Below are 18,718 nucleotides of genomic sequence, written 5' to 3' on the forward strand. Positions count from 1 at the left end.
TTAGCAACCTCTTATTATTATATGGAGCGAAAGGGCTAAAACCATCTGTTAGCGCCGTCCGGGAGTCTGCCCTTCTTCCGCCAGCCTCTGCGTAATCCCCCATCTCCAAAACCCTAGCCCAAAGGTAATTCCATCCGTCCTCTTCGCCCTTCATCTCTCTATTTCTTCTTTAATCTCTTCTCCCGCTTGGTTCTTAGATTCTATTGTCGGGACTTTTTCAATCTTCACTCATACTTGGGCTTGTAAGTTCAGACGAAGTTGTTAGAGATTCGTTAATCCCAGTTCTCTATCTTCTAGCACGCTACGGTTTTCCTATCGTTTTTTATCGTCCTCTTCTCCTGCAAGATTTTGTTCTTGTTCTGCATTTAGGTCCCATTTCTTAACCGAAATTAAGTCAATAGTGTACGTTCGTTTTTACCTCATTCTTATATAATTAGGAATTCTAATGGAACTTAACGACATTTTGATTGCTGCATTTCGTTTTGGGTATATTTTTTTGATTAAAGGATGTGTGTCTGCTCAGGACAGGGTCATTACTCAGCACTCTTAAAAAGGTTTATGCTGTTTGAATCTCATTTTGGTTATTTTGTTGGTGCCGTATCTTCTTCGATTCTCATCTTTTAGTAACTGATAGTGATTAAAGAAAAAAAATTGTCTATAAAATATTAACTGGGTGTTTCTCCCGCTTTGGTGGCTATCTGATCGTGCTCGTAGCTTTTGGATTTTACTTATATTATATAAGCATTGTTTGAAATATTCAGTTCTTGTTAAACCCGAACTCCCCCTTGTGCGTCTCTATGACTTACTTATATTGGCCTAGTCTAATTCGGTTTTGATGTCATGCAGATGGATCAGGAGAGGCTTAGGAAGATTGCCAGTGCGGTTCGCACCGGTGGAAAGGGTACCGTGAGAAGGTAATTCTGTAATATTTTATTTTTCCCATTCCATTGTTCAGCACATAAGGTGATGTGGTTGAAGTTTGGATTTCTGACCTTCATTGTGAGGATAATGAACTGCCTGAAATTGTTAACCAACCTTTTATATATCATATGTACCTGGATTCTTTGCCTAAAAATTTAATGGATCATTATAACCATCCCAAATTTCAATTTTGCACTGTGGTAAGAATTTAAGCTCTCTTGAAGTTTAATATATTCATATTAATTTAAATTTATTTTTTTCAAATACAAATTAAAATTGAGGAAATTAATAGGAATCTCAGCTAATCCATAATTTATGCCACTGTTGAAACGTCTAGCTCGTTGTTTTGCTCTGACCTTATTTGTCTGACCTGATGATTTTTTAAACTGAAGTCTTTTTAAGACCTCCAGAAGGTGATGCAATAATTACAACATCTTGGTTAAATTATGGTAATTTGCACTTGATAAGTCTTTCCGTGTCATTCACATCCCACTGTCTTGTATTTGTCAAGAAGAAGAAAAAAAAAAAAGAGTATAATTTCAATTGTCGTAGTCTTTCTGTTATTTCTTCAATGAAATTACCTAAAGACGTTACCTTGTTATTCCATTGGTTGGTTTTTTATTTTCAAACAAATGCCCTTGATAATAGAAAGAAGAAGGCAGTTCATAAGACCACCACAACTGATGACAAAAGGCTCCAGAGCACCCTAAAGAGAATTGGGGTGAATGCCATTCCTGCCATTGAGGAGGTCAACATTTTCAAGGACGATGTGGTTATCCAATTCAACAACCCGAAGGGTAAATTTTATTTGTCAATTTATTGTACTTCCATCTTATTGCTTCACATTCTTGGATGACTCGTAACATTATTTTTTAACTTATTTCCTGTCCAGTTCAAGCATCTATTGCTGCAAACACCTGGGTTGTTAGTGGTTCTCCTCAAATAAAGAGTACGTATCTCTGCTAAACTATGCTGTAAATCTAATAACACAATTTTATTTTTTCCATTGCTTTAACATAAATTGACATACCGGACAAACCATTTGAGGCATTTTGTGGGGAATACTAGTACTTCTTCGAAAGAATGGTTTCTTGTTTTGGGCAATTGGATCAGGGCTACAGGAAAAGAATTTTCTTCGACCGTGTCAGATCAATCAGTTTTAACTGCATTTGATTAGTTTTCATGGTATCTATTTCATTAAGGCTGCATCTTCTTACCAGCCTTCAAAGTATGTCTTGCTCTTAAAAATCATTTGGTTTGTACAATAGATCTTGTTGTCTACTTGTGCTGACGTTAATTGTCTGTCATGCATTTGATGGTGCTCAATTTTTCTTGGTTGAAATGGTCCTCCGTTTGTCTTTTTATCTAATAATTTGTGCGTTTCCCAACTACAGAATTGCAGGACATCTTGCCTGGTATCATCAATCANTTTTTTTTTTTTTTTTTTTTTTCTTCTTATTGCTAGAGCTCCATTGGTTTGAACTTGTAAATAATGTTTCTGTTATTACTACTACCCTCAGGGCCAGATAATTTGGACAACTTGCGAAAATTAGCTGAGCAGTTCAAACAGCAAGTACCTGGAGCAGGTGTTGATGTTGATGCAAAGAATGTAGAAGAGGATGAGGATGACGTTCCAGAACTTGTTGATGGGGAGACTTTTGAAGCTCCCGCAGAAGAAAATCGTTGTTCTTAGAGAAATCCCTTTGGGAAAGGAGTGTTTTTGTGGCGTTTTATACTTCTTACTACTAGAATTGGTTGAGACAAGTTTTTATGAATTCGATCCATCATTCTTAAATCTTATCATAATATCTCTAACCACCTGTTCTCTTTATGATGAGGAGGAACGTTACGTTAGTTTGTGTGTTTGTTCCATGTCTGCCGTACACCTTTACATCTTCCAAGCATCCTTTAAATCCGAGAGTTGCGTAGCTAGCTTCTCCGCGGAGATTCTTGCAGGGCCATCATTGTCTGCTTGGATGTTTCTCTCAAATCTTTATCTTAAAGTTGTATCCACCACCAATGGCGCGCTGATTCAGAAGGGGTCTGTTTGGGGGGAGATTTCATTTGATGTTATTTAACTGAAAAGAGTTGTGATAAAATATTCATATCTGTGTATTCAATTTAAAGAAAAGAGTTTAATAATAATAATAATAATAATAATAATAATAATAATAATAATAATAATAATAAACCAATGAAATTAATTAATAGAGGCGAGGTTGCGCGCGCTGCCGGTTGCTTCCCGGTCGCCCGTCTCCACATTCTGTAATAAAAGCGAAGATAGCCAATAGCAAAGGATAGAACGCGGGAATGACGGCAACGCTGTGTCTCCTCTGCATCCCTCTCCGATTCCCACCTAACCGTACTTCCTTCTCTTCTACTTCCATTTCCCTTACCCCTATTCGTGCTCAGAACCAGGAGATTCGGGTTTGCACCAATCGCACTTGCCGACGTCAAGGTTCCTTTCAGACACTCGAAACTCTCAGCGCCCTCGCACCTCCCACTATTACCGTCAATCCCTCTGGTTGCTTGGGGAAGTGCGGCGCTGGCCCTAACGTCGCTGTTTTGCCCGATGGATTCGTCGTCGGCCATTGCGCCACGCCTGCTCGTGCTGCCGAGGTCATCATGCAATTGTCTGGTGGAGTTTCTGATTCTCTTGGCGTCTCTAAGAGTTTGGAGGCTCTTGCTCTATGGAAGAGAGCCGAATGTGAGGTGGAGGACGGGAATTTCTCTCAGGCTGACCTACTTCTTTCGAAGGTAAACTGTTCCGCCTTTTGCTGTGTGATCTCATTGATTAGTTAGTTTCCACTCTTCGTTCTTGGAACTTTGTTCAGAATAATACATTGTGTATGATGCCTTGATTCAATTTGTTGCAGGCGATAGAATTAAAACCATGTGGAGGTATCCATATAATATTCAAGGACAGGTGTTCTACTTCTAGTTCCACGTTGTATCTTATTGTATACAAATCGTCGACTATATTTTCTTCCAATAGTAAATTTGGTAACAATCGTTGAGTTTAAGATAATTGTTAGTACTCATTCAATTTTAAGTCCCGAAGTTCTTCCCAAATGCTCTATGCTGTTGATTTTATCCTGCGTCTCTCTAGCATTTGTTTACTTTTTTTTTCCTTTATCTATGTCTTTACTAAAGCAGCTGTATCCAAAAAATTTAGTTACACAGACTATTAAATTTTCAGGTCCATCGTAAGATTGGCTCTGGGGAATCATGCTGGTGCCCTTGAAGATGCAAATGAGGCTCTAAGAGTAGCTCCTCGATATCCCGAGGTGAGAAGTATTTTAGTTAATCTCCATGTGCATTACATTCCATCTAAAAAATTAACTAGGCCGTTACACTTCAACGATGAAGGGAGAAAATGTTTGAAACTACCAATCTGGAGACCAGGTAGTAGTACCTCAAATTATTGACAAGATCTACGACAAATAGAGTTCCGATTTCTTCCACTTCAAATGTTCTTAAGCAGATTTGTATAGTGCCAAGCTCTAGGTGTCAAGAGCAAAAGAAAATTCGGAGGATAACAGAAAAACTTTGGACGTGAACATCATCTATAATTGTAAATTCGGGTATCAACTTTTTGTTGGGCTTCTTGAGTCTTTGTGATGCATGAATCTTTATGTTAGGATTAAAAATGAATACCACTCGATTTTAGTTTAAAATTTGCCAGGACACACATGGATGGATGTAAAGAAAAGAACTATGTTTAAAATTCAAAAGAAGGATGATGCTAAACTGTAATTTAGAGGTCCTTCGAACCCTCACCCAACTAATAAACAAGCAACCCTTCGAAGATCATTACAAATTCTTGTCCTTTAACCGGTAAGATATGGGAAAAAAGGAGTCTAGCCCTGGAGTAAATCATCGTAATGTTCCATAGACATGTTTCCTAATTTTCAATTTTCAGGCTTACATTTGTCAAGGTGACGTATTCTTATCTATGGACCATTTTGATTCGGCTGAGATGTCATATTCAACAGCTTTAGAAATTGATCCTTCAATTCGCCGTTCAAAATCATTCAAGGTATTGATTCACTTATCTTAATATGAGGAGACTATGGGCAATTTCATTTCTAGGACAAAAGAGCAACCGCTTCAATTCACCAATTTTCAGGAATTTTTCCTTATTCTTCTTCTTCTTCTTTTCTTTCTAGTTTTTGTTTTGGAGGTAGCACTGGGAAACAAATGCAAAATGGTTTCCATTGAAATGTTGGTTGGAATTGGCTAGAAGAATTTTTATCGCTAATTTTTCTGTTTTTGAGGGAGAAATTCTTTATTTTTTTAAGTTAAAAAAAACATTTTCAAAATGTTGTTGTCGTTGATGACAAACCTATATTTCAGAACTACTTCAAACTTAATGACAAACCACTTGATTGAAGCGTTTGCCATCTAATTTTCTCACTTAACTCTTTCAAGCATACCCTTTCGAATATGTATTCTCGTCATTTTACAAAATATGATTGAATTCAGTTTTTGCCCAGTGCTGCTAGAATGCCCTTCAATATTCATTTAATATTTGCACACCATTTCTTCAATAGGCGCGAGTTGCTAAACTTCAGGAGAAGCTCAATGCTGTGAGAACACAATAAAATCTGAGATGTGAATCAAGGAATAAGAATAATTGATGACAACAGTTCGAGATTCAGTCATTCCTTCAGGTTGTTTCCAGGTTTCAAATTTCTGACTCAGATTGTTGTTGAAATCTTAATTAGGTTAACTACATAGAAATTCGATGCAGTTTGGAGTTTCATGAAAATTTGATTGGGAATTCGTATAATTCTGCATGAGAATGCTTTTGATCCCAGGAAATATAAGCGGCCAAGTGCACTGGATTGTAGAGTAATTGTTCCCCAATGGGTTATTTTATAGTGTCCTCCTCGTTCCTACCCTGCCACTATGGTCTTGGAGCTTAAAAAGAATTTGTCTAGAGATTAATAATTTTAAGAATTTTCAGGTTTGAGATAATTCCTAATCATTTTCATGTTGGAGGAAAAATCACGCAATTTCGCTATCTCACAGTCATTATTCTTAGGGCATGCACTCACATGGAGAAAGTGATTCCTAACATGAACAGGAAGATGGAAAATTTGATTTGGGATTCTGAAGTTTGCTTATAAATAGGATTGCTACTGGGCATGAATTAGTATAGCAGCCAAAGGGTTCGTGTGCATGGTTAATAGTGTTCAAAATTTTCAAATCAGAAACTTCTCTTCCAAACTTATTCTTCAAGAAAGCGAACACATTTCATTTCTTTGGATACAGATTAAGCAAATAAATACACACTTTGGCCCCTATCCCGAACTCTGCCCTTGCTGATTTTTCTGCTTGGAATGTTTCTCTCTTGTTGCAATCTCAATGATAGGAAAACTTTGTACATCTTCCATTACTTTCCTTCTTTATAATATTGTTCTTTCAACCGATGGGGAATAGGTTTTGAAAGTGATTCATCAGGCTTTTGCCATTGAAATCGTCCCTTGACTTACAGTAAATAGGAACCTCTTTCTAAGTATTAAATGCCGATCTTTTTTAAGTACTTGGAAACCAAACAGGTCCTAAGTTGGGAGCTATTGCCTTTTATCTCTATACTATACTGTCTAAAGTTAGTTCATTGGGTATTTAATATTTTGTGCTTGCTATTCAGCATTTAATGTCTAGTTTCGTTGATTACAATAATTGGCATGTTTCTTAATGCACAAGTCAACTTTATTATAAACAAACGCCCGAGCTTCAAAGTGTGCGAAGGGTGTAATATTAGAACTGAAAAGTTTGATACTTTGTCCAATTCTACATAATTGGCTTGGTTTTATCGTGCATTATGAAACTGTGAATTGAATGTGTCTGGCAGGATGCCACCATTGTTGTCATAGACTCAGCTTCCTTTAATTACATCTCAACTAAAAACAGATCAAAGTTGGTGTTATAAGGTGAGTGAACTTCCAACTATTTCATCATACTGCTTTCTCCTTTTTTTTTTTCTTCTTTTTTTGGAGAGAATTTCATACAGCTTTTTAATACTAGGGTTCATTGTCCATCCAATGTCACCGATGCGATGCTAATAAAGATACCTTCACCAAGTTATTTCTACGGAACTGGCAATCTTAATACTGCTATCACTAATTAAATAGATCAAAAGGAATTATTTAGGATCGGTGCTGTGACCACATAAAAACATGTCCATGCTCTTCACCTTTGCCCACCATCTGTAGGTCTTCCTCCGGCTGTTACTTCTTTTGTCACTTAAACTGTTGTTGTTGACACCAGAATCCCTCCTGGATTTAAGTTTTCCAATTTGAAAGCATGCTTCCAAGGTTACTTCGTCCCCATTGTGGTCTTTGTGCTTACTGCTGCATCTACTCTCTTCCATTGCTTTATCTGTCTTCACAAGCTGATCATAGTACTCTTTATTCCTTTTCTCCAGCCCATAGATCTGAGCCTGAAGATCTTCAATTTTCTGGTTAAGCAGGTAAACCCTTTGATCATCCCGCAGCTTCAGCATACATCGTGCCATCTCACTTGCCTTCCGTTTCGTGAAAACGGACTCTGCTACCAACCCCTTGTTTTCCTCCATCAAGGAAGCCACCCTATACCCTAATCTTGCATTTTCATTCAGTAATATGAGTCTCTCAGACTCCAAGACCTCTAGCAAACTCTTCTGGAGCTCTGTCTTCCTAGACGAATCACAGCATTGCTTTTCCAGGATGCTTACCTCATTTGTAATAATGTCATACTCCACATTCTTGATGACAAACTCAGCGAGTAAAGCATCATTGTTTACCATAGCACTATCTTTAACGGGTATTACAGACACTTGCTGGTAGGACAGGGAGCTCTCCGCATCAGACTCCATCTGACTGATCCCTGAATCTTCGGCGCCATCAAAAGATTCTAGGGTTGAAGTAACAGAAGACTGTCTTTTGTGATGTTTGGCGATGGTTTGGATGTAGCGATCGGATAAGGTGGTGTAAGCAGTGTACAGTTCCTGGAGAAGCGCTAGCAGTTGAGGGCGTTTGTTGAAGTAATATTCTGCACGTTCAGCAAATGTGTTCCCAACATCGTCCTCTTCAGCATTTTTCATAGCAAGTAAATTGATCCTCTGCTCCATATCTGTCATAGCACATCATGTGTATCATGTGTATCAATCAAGACCACTTGAAAGCCAAAGAAATAAGAAAATAAGTACTCTCTGAAAATGCGACAAACCAAATAATGAATAACCATATGAGCTAACTGACTACACATTAGATTTGTTGGACACCTTTTAAAATAGAATTTACTATTGGACAGCTGAAACTTGTAAATATATGGCTAATTCATATGTTTCAATTATGTTTGGAAAGCAAAAAGATTAGAGATTCGAAAAAAAGTTCCAATAATCTGTTTGCCAAAGAATATACACTATTCAGGGTTGAGAGGGAAAGAAAAAACCAAGACGGGACAATATGCAATGGAGATTCTCTAAACTGATTTAATATTCCAAAATCTATTGATGTGACGTTTCATCTCTCAGAAACGAACAAATGATATTGGCTATAATTTTATTAAAAGATATTGGGCCAGCTTGGTTCAGTTTTCTTTGGAATTGCAATTTTCTTTTAAAGATAAAGAATGCTGGGCCAATAGCTATTGGGAATATAAAGGATAGAGGAACAAATGTTCACGAGGATAGCAACAAATTATAACTCAAAATTTTGAATTCCTGTCAAATCGTGGGGCAGAAGGTATGGTTCCCTGCCCTAGATGGTTCCTTTTGGCATAACTTTGTTATCCAGGAAAACGACCCATCCATCAATACAACCTCTATCAGAATATTACCATCATTTAAAATTCTATTAAACTATTTTGAATGGAACTTAACCTCTCAAATCAAATTCTTATAAAATTGAAACTATTCAAAATAATTTGAATTCCTAAACGAACAAAATGGCAAAATTCCCCAAATGAAAAAGGAAATGCCAATTGATTCACAAAGTTCAAAGTCGTCACGGGTTTGCATCAATCAGGCATATGATAAGATGCTCTTTACAGGAAAGTTGTTGAGGACTGCACATTGGTAGGGATGAAAGAACAGAAAGGTCGCTGTTCCGAATTCCAAGAAAGGTTCATATATACACTCCTCCCTCCCACGCGAAAGGTAACCTGGTTTGGTGTGAATTATGGAGAATTCCCTTCTCACAGTTTCGGAGTTTCAAATTTTAAAATAAAGTGGGAACAAAATACCATGGGGACGGAAATTCAAAATCAAACCTGGGCCAACTTCAGACTCTCAAACTATTCTTACTTCAAACCACCTACCCTTTCTACTGCAATAAATTCTCAACATGGATACGTAATCAGTCAGTAGGTAAGTCTTTTCCTTAGGCTAAAGCTTAACTCCCAAAGTCTTTTCCTTAGGCTAAAGCTTAACTCCCACCCCCACCTCCCTGGTCCCTAGTATTATGGCAAGAGAACAAGAAAGAAATTGAAAATAAGGTAAAGGGGTGTGTTTTAACTTTCAAGTCAACAGTTACTGTTACCTGCGAGAGTGGAAGACAACGTTGAAGAAGACTTGGCGCCGAGTATTACACTGTTTCTGTTGCCGCTGAGAATATCACACGATGGAGATGAAGGCCTTCGATGGGTCCAAACCTCTTCTTCCTCCGGGGACATCATTGATATCTCAAACGTTAGCCCGTTTGGCCGCACAATTCAACCTCCGGTTCCTCTCAAGTGCCTCTCCTCGCTCAAAGTGCATCAACCACAGAACACACTAGCAGCTGACAACACGGTTTGTGTTAACCAACCGACAAAAATATGTGCAAAACCACTACTTCAGAATAACCAAACATAAAAGGAACAAAATTTTCCTGGAATCAGGCAACATTAATTAAAAAATAAGGGCAAAGATAAGCAACACATGATTCTATCACTACAAGGCACAAGCACACATTTAATTTTGGGTGCAAACACTTCAAAACCATTACAATACATGTGCCATCATTATCAATAATTAAAAACATTTATTGTTTGGTGCGAAAAACAATTTATGACTATCTTTAAAGTCTTTCATGGAAATTATTTTGCAATTGCAAATTAACTATTTCGATAAATTGTTGGACAAACAAAGATCATTTATGTTGTGATTTTATTGAGCGTCAGGAGTAATGATAGTCAGTTTCCAGTTAAAAAGGCATGACCCATAAGGTCATTGGGGTAGGCGAGCACAAAATCCAACGCCATAAAAGAAGCAGACCGTACAAAAACCAACCTGCGCTTAGAATAGAAAAATAATAAACAGTGCAGTATGGGGAACCAAATTGAAATTCTTAAAAAAGTTGGCGAAGATCTCGAAAAATTTCAGCGGAAAGATGAACAAGTGTAAATCAAATCACAGAGTCTCTCAATATTCATGGTACTGTGGAGACCGTATTACTCAAATCCCCAGGTTATTATATAATAATGCTTCCTCGATTCGTTTGCTGCGATCTTTTCCTTTAGGCACTGGATCACCACAAACAAATCTGAAAGCATTTTATGCTACACTACTCGGAGAGTTAAAACATGGAAAATACTTTCCGACGAATTGGTACCTGCTGCGATTCAATTAAATGTTGAGATAAAAAATGAGAGCAGCTGAGCTTAAGATTGCTAGGTAGGGAGGAAAACGGAAGGAAAGAAAAGGGAGAAAGAAAGATCAGGGAGAGATGTTTGAAGAACAACGATTCCAGGAACCGGATTTCAGGAACCGCAATCCTCGTTTTCAGCTAGTAATTGAAGAACATCGAACGCTAGTGCACTAAACTACAAAGAACTTGTATAAACTTGAAATTATCATGCCTGGAATAAAAAAACCGAACAAAATGAAAACCGTCTACAGCTTAAGGCAACGCTGATATTCATCTTCTAAGCAACCAAGCAGGATTTTCACATCAGTGGACAGTAGACAGAAAAAGAGTATAACAGAGAAACAAATGCAGAAAGAGTAGTAGGTGATCCAGAAGAAATCAAGTAGTGTGGTAAAGAAGAAACCGTGAAAATTACCTAAAATGGCAGAGCCTCCGAATCAGTCAAAGGAAATCCGAGATAGAGCCATTCCGGCGAGAGGTGGAGGGTGAGGGTTGTGATCGAAAGAGCTGAGAGGATAAATGTATGTTTAAAATTTGAAGAGATTACGCATTTAACGAGGAAAGGAAATGAACCGAAAATAGAAAGCGAGGGAGAGGGAGAGGGAAAGGGGGAGAGAGAGAGAGGAACACTTCAGAGTTCATATAATAATAATAATAATAATAATAATAATAAATATAATAATAATAATAATAATAATAATAATAAATATAATAATAATAACAGTAATAATAATAAAAAGGGAGTTCCTTTTTAACTTGACATTTTCCAATAACGTATGCGTTTTAAATGTTTGAATTTCATTTTGAAGACATGCCTTTATATTCTTTTTTAAGGTATAAATTTGATTATTTTAAACTTTATGTTATAATTATTCTTTCCCATGTGGTGCTACTATAAATTATTTGTAATTAAAAAAATAAGTCATGTGCTATATTTTAATTTAATATATGTAAATTCATTTACTTTATATTTATTAGCATCTATGTTTTTTTTTCGAGAACAACAAATAAAGTACGAAATTTTAAGGCGAGATATTATAGGTTACTTTTTATTAGTGCCGTTCATCATAAACAAATAACTTTCAAAACAAAATTTAAAATTCTTGTTCAACTAAAATAGGAATATTAATTTTCTGACTAGAGTAGTGACTAGAGTAGTTACTCTATTGTTTTGGAGAGTTGCAGCAGCTTATTCTTTGTAGTTAGTTCTCATGTCCACGAGAGCCCAATTATGAGATCCCACGTCGGTTGGAGAGGAGAACAAAACATTTTTTATAAGGGTGTGAAAACCTCCTCCTCTTAGCAGATGCGTTTTAAAAACCTTGAGGAGAAACCCGAAAAAGAAAGGTCAAAGAAGACAATATTTATAGTGGTGGGCTTGAGTTGTTACAAATGGTATCAGAGCCAGACACCGGATGATATACCAACGAGGAGGCTGAACCCCGAAGGGGGTGGACACGAGGCGGTGTGCTAACAAGGACGCTGAGCCTCAAAAGGGGGTGGATTGAGAGCTACCACATCGATTGAAGAAAGAAATGAGTGTCAGCGAAAATATTGGACCCGAACGAGGGTGCATTGTGAAGATCTCTCGACAGAAACCAAGGAAATTCAATTACTTACTACAAAATAGGTAGAAACCAGCCCTACTCCCACTGTAAATCCATTGAAATAGCAAATGAACTGAATAGTACAACAAAATCTTCATTTCGAAATTAAATTCAGTGAATTAGTGCTTCATCATTGATTTATAAGGCTAAAGCTGAAAACTAATCAATTACCATTAGTCAGCCAAATCAGTTCCTCCATAGCGACAACCAACTTGTTCCCCTTCTAATAGCCTCTCTACCACATCCGAAGTTAACCCAACCATCTCCATTGTTTTCTCCCAGACTTGGTAAGAAGTCTCGACGTTGTGTGCCTCTTCTGAAGGATTTGTTGGACGGCACTCTTGGGAAAGAAATGCACAAACAGGCCACTGATCTGCTTTAAGTAGTTCACAGTACTCTGGAACTTGAGGATCCGTGGCTGCAAAGAGAGTGCTTCTGGAACCTGCAATTGCCGAAGAATAATGATGCATGTTTCATTTCGAATATCAAGAAGCATAGAGAAAGACGGGAAAGAAAATATAAAACATGCATCCGGGCTCAGCCAAGACATATTTGAAATTGATCAACTTCAAACCATCTTCGTAGGATTTTCATTAATGCTGCTAAATAATAGCATACTCTTACATTTTTCATCAAGATTAAAACTAAAATTTGTTATCTGATGTTACTACTTTCTTTCATTTTAGGATAAGTTGAAGTTAAGAACAAAGAACAAAAAAATTATGAAAATGGTCTCTATGTGGCTCATAGGCAGCAAAGGCCCAAAGCATGCATCTGGATGTTACACAGTTATAGTACTTAGGTTAACCCACATGTCGAGCAGCACGCACTAATACCCCCAAAAAGATTGACATGTATCGTATTTACTTGAGACAATAAAGAATGTCACCGCTTGAAACGACTAACCTTCTTGAGGACTAAAGATAAAATAAGGAATTAGGCCATAAGCAGCTTGAACAAATTTTGAAAGATCTCTTGCCTGCATCGATAGACAAAATTAAACTTGTCGCAATTCATATTGACTACATTCAGAAGATATAATTCTAATACCTAACTTATAGTGAAACCGCTCAGCACAATTCTATAGTTAATGATATTACAATAAGCTATAAGGTACAGCAAATATAATATTCCAGACAATGGCTTATAATTTTTGGTAACATGAATGTGGGTTTTGAACAGTCATCATCAACATAAGGCTTAGCAATAATCATGTAAATTATACTATGTTTTGGAGTGGAATGCGAGCTAAACACAAGAACAGACTGCAGACAAATTAACAACAGTGTAAGTTACAGCTCTCAGAGTGAATTGCATACAGATAAAGGGCATTTCAGTAAGTGAACATTTTCTAAAAAGTTTTAGAAGTAGCTGACAATTCTAGTAGAAACCCAATCCACTTATTAAGATGTCATTCAAATACTTCAGTAACATACACAGTTTCAGTTAACAAATAGTCAAGTATCGTTAACACTTCTGAAAGATAATGATGGGATAACATTATATATGTGATTACTTCAATCTTATATCATACCAAGGGAACAAGATTCTATATCTAAAGTCTTGTTTCGGCTATAAAAGGCTAAAAACTTACCACATTTGTATGAACAATCCCAGGTGATACACACACTACATTGATGCCAGATTCAACAGGCAGCTTCTTATGAAGAACACTGCTAAACATAACCTGTAATCCGGAAACCATCAGACCAAGCTATGTAATGTTGGCACCCATGAGAAGTATTTACACAGCTTTTACAAATCAGTAGTTAAGATCAAGTCAGAAAATCAAAAGGTAAGATATTAACGCACAGTGAATACATCATCTAAGAATCAACAACTTGCCCGGTGAGTTATTAGCAAAAGTAATTGAATAAACAAAACGGGGATATTATTAATGTTCATTTAATATGATTGACAAGTTCAAGACTCCTTCCTGAAAGAATAGGATGTACAGGAAGAAGCAAAATGTGAAACAAAAATCACACAGATACTAGGAACAAGGAAAATCTTATATAGAAGAGACAGAAATTTCAAGGTTACTGAAGCATCCTTGATTTGTTGAATTAGGCTAAAGATTTTAACAAATTCACGCTCCCAAAGAGAGGTGCTTCGCCATGGATTGACATTTTAGAAGGGGTGAAAACAACAACTAGACAGAATAAGACCGTTGTTTTACATGTTAATAAATGATAAAATTTTCCAAGAAAGAAGAAATTGTGGGAGGAAATGCGTAATTGCCGAGTAACATAAGTATACCTGTGCCAGCTTACTGCTCGAATATCCAACTAAGCTTGTGAATTTCCTTTTCGATGAAATGATATTCATGTCTTCCGTGTCAACAAAGCCAACATAATGCATCTACATATTAAGCATGTAATGATGATTACAATGACAGAAACAAGCATCAAAGTGATCAATACAAAATATCTATGTTGTCACCATGAATACATGATCTCTAGGAATAACTAACTAAGTTTTGCTTCCAAGTTATTAGTGGACATAGAGCTGTAGGAATTGAAACATGTCAATGTTGACAATCCGATCCTGGATTCTCCATGCAACTGATGTGTATAATTTACAGAGATCTGGAAGCTAAATCATACCATATTTTTCCTAGGCTATATCTTTATTACACAGACAATGTATGCCCTTAATTGTGCTATTTACAGCTTATTATCGGTTATCACTCATATAGAGCTACCAATTTTCATTACTTAGCATTCACAAGTGTCAATCACTTCTTATACACGAAAAAAACACTAACAAACAGTTAAGATAAAATGAGTAAAATAAAATTTATTAGCTAAGCACATAATGCATACAGATATGGCTTGAAACAGATTACCATTTCAATATATGCACATGTATACACATTATATGATGCAAAAAACATGTGTTCTATACTTTTGTATAGTGCCCGCGAAACTTACAACGGAGTTCACATTAATTATTCGGCTTGGGGAACCTCTGATAAGGGATGGCAAGAGTAATATTGAAAGCAATGCAGGTGCCAAATGATTCACTTGCAGGTGCTCTTCATAACCATCTTTAGAAAATTTTTGTGGCTCTAGAGACAACAAACTCAAATTAAGCCAAGACATTGGCACATATTTCTTCACCAAATAACAAATACTATTATAATCAAAAGAATGCAATTGCCCCACAACTACAATAAGATGAATGAAAAGAAATGAATATTCAGAGTTATTTTATTTTCTGAAATCGGAGTTTTAGGATCATAAAAAGCATTTATACTCCTAGGAATAGTCTGCATGAATGTTTATAACAGAAAAAGGTGCACAAGAGCTGGAAACTAGTATAGAAATAGTAATCAATGAGCCAGATGAATGTTCCATATCACTAGAAACTTCAACAAAAGGCATTATGTTCTCAAAATAGAGAATAACAAGCACATATAATGGCGATAACAAACTATTTCAATGACAAAAGTACTCTCATCATCATCAATATAGTTCCTGTTACCATCTCCTCAACTGAAGAAAGTTTTACTACGAAAAGTAACTGACATTTGTAGATAACTTAGATAATTCATACGTGCCAATAAGGAAATGGAAAATAATACAAATGAGTTAAAAATTACTAACCTCCTATGGAAAATATTCCTGCGTTATTGATAAGAACATGTAATGGTCCCATACGAGCATTATATGCTTCAGCAAATTTCACAACAGAATCTAGAGATAGAAGATCAAGTTCCATTACCTAGAAAAACCAACACATACCACTCATTAAACATAATTAGCTACTTGTTCTATTATAAAAAATAAAAAAAATAAAAATAAAAAATAATAAAAAAAAAAACAAAACAAAAAAAGAAAAAATGTAGAGTATAATGTTTTTTGGATAGGAGTTGTAGAATATCATTTGAAGTTCAGAATTCGTTTGATGCAAAGCTACAGAGTTCAATACGATTGCTCTTCTAAGAGGAAGTAAACAACTGTGGATTTTAGACACCTCAATATTAAGAGGAAGGCCCATGCCAGACCATTCATTTTGCCACTTCTGAATCAAGTCAAGAGCAGCCTTTGGGTTCCTCACTGCCATGACAACATGTGCTCCTGATTCTGCCAGTTGCCTGCTCCATCGAAAATTAAAGAGAAAAGGAACAAATAGTTACCAAGTAAGGAACTGCNGAGTTCACATTAATTATTCGGCTTGGGGAACCTCTGATAAGGGATGGCAAGAGTAATATTGAAAGCAATGCAGGTGCCAAATGATTCACTTGCAGGTGCTCTTCATAACCATCTTTAGAAAATTTTTGTGGCTCTAGAGACAACAAACTCAAATTAAGCCAAGACATTGGCACATATTTCTTCACCAAATAACAAATACTATTATAATCAAAAGAATGCAATTGCCCCACAACTACAATAAGATGAATGAAAAGAAATGAATATTCAGAGTTATTTTATTTTCTGAAATCGGAGTTTTAGGATCATAAAAAGCATTTATACTCCTAGGAATAGTCTGCATGAATGTTTATAACAGAAAAAGGTGCACAAGAGCTGGAAACTAGTATAGAAATAGTAATCAATGAGCCAGATGAATGTTCCATATCACTAGAAACTTCAACAAAAGGCATTATGTTCTCAAAATAGAGAATAACAAGCACATATAATGGCGATAACAAACTATTTCAATGACAAAAGTACTCTCATCATCATCAATATAGTTCCTGTTACCATCTCCTCAACTGAAGAAAGTTTTACTACGAAAAGTAACTGACATTTGTAGATAACTTAGATAATTCATACGTGCCAATAAGGAAATGGAAAATAATACAAATGAGTTAAAAATTACTAACCTCCTATGGAAAATATTCCTGCGTTATTGATAAGAACATGTAATGGTCCCATACGAGCATTATATGCTTCAGCAAATTTCACAACAGAATCTAGAGATAGAAGATCAAGTTCCATTACCTAGAAAAACCAACACATACCACTCATTAAACATAATTAGCTACTTGTTCTATTATAAAAAATAAAAAAAATAAAAATAAAAAATAATAAAAAAAAAAACAAAACAAAAAAAGAAAAAATGTAGAGTATAATGTTTTTTGGATAGGAGTTGTAGAATATCATTTGAAGTTCAGAATTCGTTTGATGCAAAGCTACAGAGTTCAATACGATTGCTCTTCTAAGAGGAAGTAAACAACTGTGGATTTTAGACACCTCAATATTAAGAGGAAGGCCCATGCCAGACCATTCATTTTGCCACTTCTGAATCAAGTCAAGAGCAGCCTTTGGGTTCCTCACTGCCATGACAACATGTGCTCCTGATTCTGCCAGTTGCCTGCTCCATCGAAAATTAAAGAGAAAAGGAACAAATAGTTACCAAGTAAGGAACTGCATAAATGTCTACTGATTCACGAAGATCAAGGAACGGAAACCCCATTCCGAATGAGCCGCAAAAGAATTGGACCCAAATAAGTGGCTCCAATCACAACGAACTATACACAATAAGAATTCGAGAATAGTAGGAAGTAACTGGTTCCATAAAATTGAAATTCGTTGGGAAAGAGGCTGAGTTAAGCAGGCGGAGGAAATGAGAGAAATGAAAACCTGGCAATCTCGCGGCCAATACCGCTGGTGGATCCGGTGACAATGCAAGTAAGGTCGTTAACAGGAGGGAGAGGCATAGGATTCTGCAGATGGCTGGCCAGGATTCTCTGAAATAGCATCTCATGAATGACGTACATCCAACCTCTCAACCATTCAATCCAGCCCAACGCCCCCTTTTTGCTGTTCTTCTTCTCCTCCTTCTCATGCTCCATATCCTCCTCCTTCTTCTTCTTCTTCTTCAGTTCATCAGAAGAAGACGTCAACCCCTCCATTAACATACAGTTGCTGCTCGCTAACTTGAATGTGGAGATCGGAACTCGAAGACGAGCAACCTCTGTCTCTCTCTCCCCCTCTATATATATCTCTCTCGATTTTGTATTTTCTTGGTTTGGCATATACTGGAAAGTCGGAGGTATGTCATGTGTGTGGCCACTGCCTGTTCTACCTTCCACAATGCATCTAATTCTAACCCTTTTTCTCTCTTTTTTTCGTTGCTTTTTCCTCTTTTTCTTTCTTTTTTCCCCCCTTTTCCACCAAAATTCGGATTCTTCTACCATTTCTTATCTCCCCCACTTAACTATGGTTAAATTTATACCATTTAGCCACGGAAAATGAAATGTATCGACTCTCAATTTATAGGTAAAATTACATATTAATTTACAATTTCAAGCCGTTCGAAATGACGAGAAGAGCTACCATCTACCAAGCAGTTTGAAATGATGTTTTTCTCATGTTCAAGATCTTTATTGTTTAATCTTACCTATTATCAATTATAAGACCGTGTGGTGAAATTAAATTCAAATCTTTATTATTTCTTTGTCTATTTAATAGACCAATGAATTGAAAAGATTTTTTTTAATTTTAAAATTCGTGTTTTTTTTATTTTAAAACAAATGATTATAGTATACATCAAATTCAATTTCATGCTAATAAAACATATATATACTTTTTTTTAGGTCGGAGTTGAAAGCCTAAAAATTTATTT

At 36.3% G+C, this 18,718-nt stretch overlaps 4 protein-coding genes across 8 annotated transcripts; 2 read left to right on the top strand and 2 right to left on the bottom strand.

Annotated features, from left to right (window-relative positions):
- The first annotated feature begins 8 nt into the window (after positions 1–8).
- On the top strand, positions 9–2,775 carry LOC111782782 (nascent polypeptide-associated complex subunit beta-like). Its single transcript, XM_023663584.1, has 6 exons — positions 9–124; positions 847–914; positions 1,570–1,718; positions 1,814–1,870; positions 2,316–2,352; positions 2,440–2,775. Exons 2-6 carry the CDS (start codon positions 847–849, stop codon positions 2,612–2,614), a joined length of 486 nt encoding a protein of 161 aa, XP_023519352.1. The 5' UTR covers positions 9–124; the 3' UTR covers positions 2,615–2,775.
- Positions 2,776–3,192: 417 nt separating this feature from the next.
- Positions 3,193–7,551, top strand: LOC111782784 (small glutamine-rich tetratricopeptide repeat-containing protein beta). 5 transcript variants are annotated; one of them, XR_002813189.1, is made up of 7 exons: positions 3,193–3,678; positions 3,798–3,847; positions 4,121–4,208; positions 4,844–4,960; positions 5,475–5,594; positions 6,782–6,860; positions 7,355–7,551. XR_002813189.1 is itself a non-coding variant. In XM_023663586.1 (5 exons), the coding sequence occupies exons 1-5, from the start codon at positions 3,232–3,234 to the stop codon at positions 5,523–5,525; spliced, it is 753 nt and encodes a 250-aa protein (XP_023519354.1). In that variant the 5' UTR covers positions 3,193–3,231; the 3' UTR covers positions 5,526–5,779. The 5 variants fall into 5 exon arrangements, 1 of the variants encoding a protein (XP_023519354.1); XR_002813191.1 differs by having other exon boundaries at positions 7,400–7,551; XR_002813190.1 differs by lacking the exon at positions 6,782–6,860.
- Positions 6,890–11,156, bottom strand: LOC111782783 (kinase-interacting family protein-like). Its single transcript, XM_023663585.1, has 3 exons — positions 10,954–11,156; positions 9,450–9,689; positions 6,890–8,040 (listed from the first exon to the last, which is right to left on the bottom strand). The coding sequence occupies exons 2-3, from the start codon at positions 9,583–9,585 to the stop codon at positions 7,073–7,075; spliced, it is 1,104 nt and encodes a 367-aa protein (XP_023519353.1). The 5' UTR covers positions 9,586–9,689; positions 10,954–11,156; the 3' UTR covers positions 6,890–7,072.
- Positions 11,157–12,132: 976 nt separating this feature from the next.
- LOC111782785 (dehydrogenase/reductase SDR family member FEY-like) lies at positions 12,133–18,220 on the bottom strand. The gene is made up of 8 exons (XM_023663587.1): positions 17,734–18,220; positions 17,344–17,464; positions 16,974–17,091; positions 15,079–15,215; positions 14,405–14,506; positions 13,740–13,832; positions 13,052–13,124; positions 12,133–12,587 (listed from the first exon to the last, which is right to left on the bottom strand). Exons 1-8 carry the CDS (start codon positions 18,126–18,128, stop codon positions 12,319–12,321), a joined length of 1,308 nt encoding a protein of 435 aa, XP_023519355.1. The 5' UTR covers positions 18,129–18,220; the 3' UTR covers positions 12,133–12,318.
- Between the last annotated feature and the right edge of the window lie 498 nt (positions 18,221–18,718).

The sequence above is a fragment of the Cucurbita pepo genome, chromosome LG20 (genome assembly GCF_002806865.2).
Source record: "Cucurbita pepo subsp. pepo cultivar mu-cu-16 chromosome LG20, ASM280686v2, whole genome shotgun sequence".
Taxonomy (NCBI): Eukaryota; Viridiplantae; Streptophyta; class Magnoliopsida; order Cucurbitales; family Cucurbitaceae; genus Cucurbita; species Cucurbita pepo.

Coding starts and splice junctions, on each gene's coding strand:
- LOC111782784 (XM_023663586.1), top strand. CDS start 3,232: ATGACGGCAACGCTGTGTCTCCTCTGCATCCCTCTCCGATTCCCACCT. Junction 3,848..4,120: donor CATATAATATTCAAGGACAG/GTGTTCTACTTC, acceptor TTAAATTTTCAG/GTCCATCGTAAGATTGGCTC. Junction 4,961..5,474: donor GCCGTTCAAAATCATTCAAG/GTATTGATTCAC, acceptor TTTCTTCAATAG/GCGCGAGTTGCTAAACTTCA.
- LOC111782785 (XM_023663587.1), bottom strand. CDS start 18,128: ATGCCAAACCAAGAAAATACAAAATCGAGAGAGATATATATAGAGGGG. Junction 15,216..16,973: donor AGGAATATTTTCCATAGGAG/GTTAGTAATTTT, acceptor TGTTGTCTCTAG/AGCCACAAAAATTTTCTAAA. Junction 14,507..15,078: donor TAATTAATGTGAACTCCGTT/GTAAGTTTCGCG, acceptor CTTAATATGTAG/ATGCATTATGTTGGCTTTGT.
- LOC111782783 (XM_023663585.1), bottom strand. CDS start 9,585: ATGATGTCCCCGGAGGAAGAAGAGGTTTGGACCCATCGAAGGCCTTCA. Junction 8,041..9,449: donor GTTGTCTTCCACTCTCGCAG/GTAACAGTAACT, acceptor GTGCTATGACAG/ATATGGAGCAGAGGATCAAT.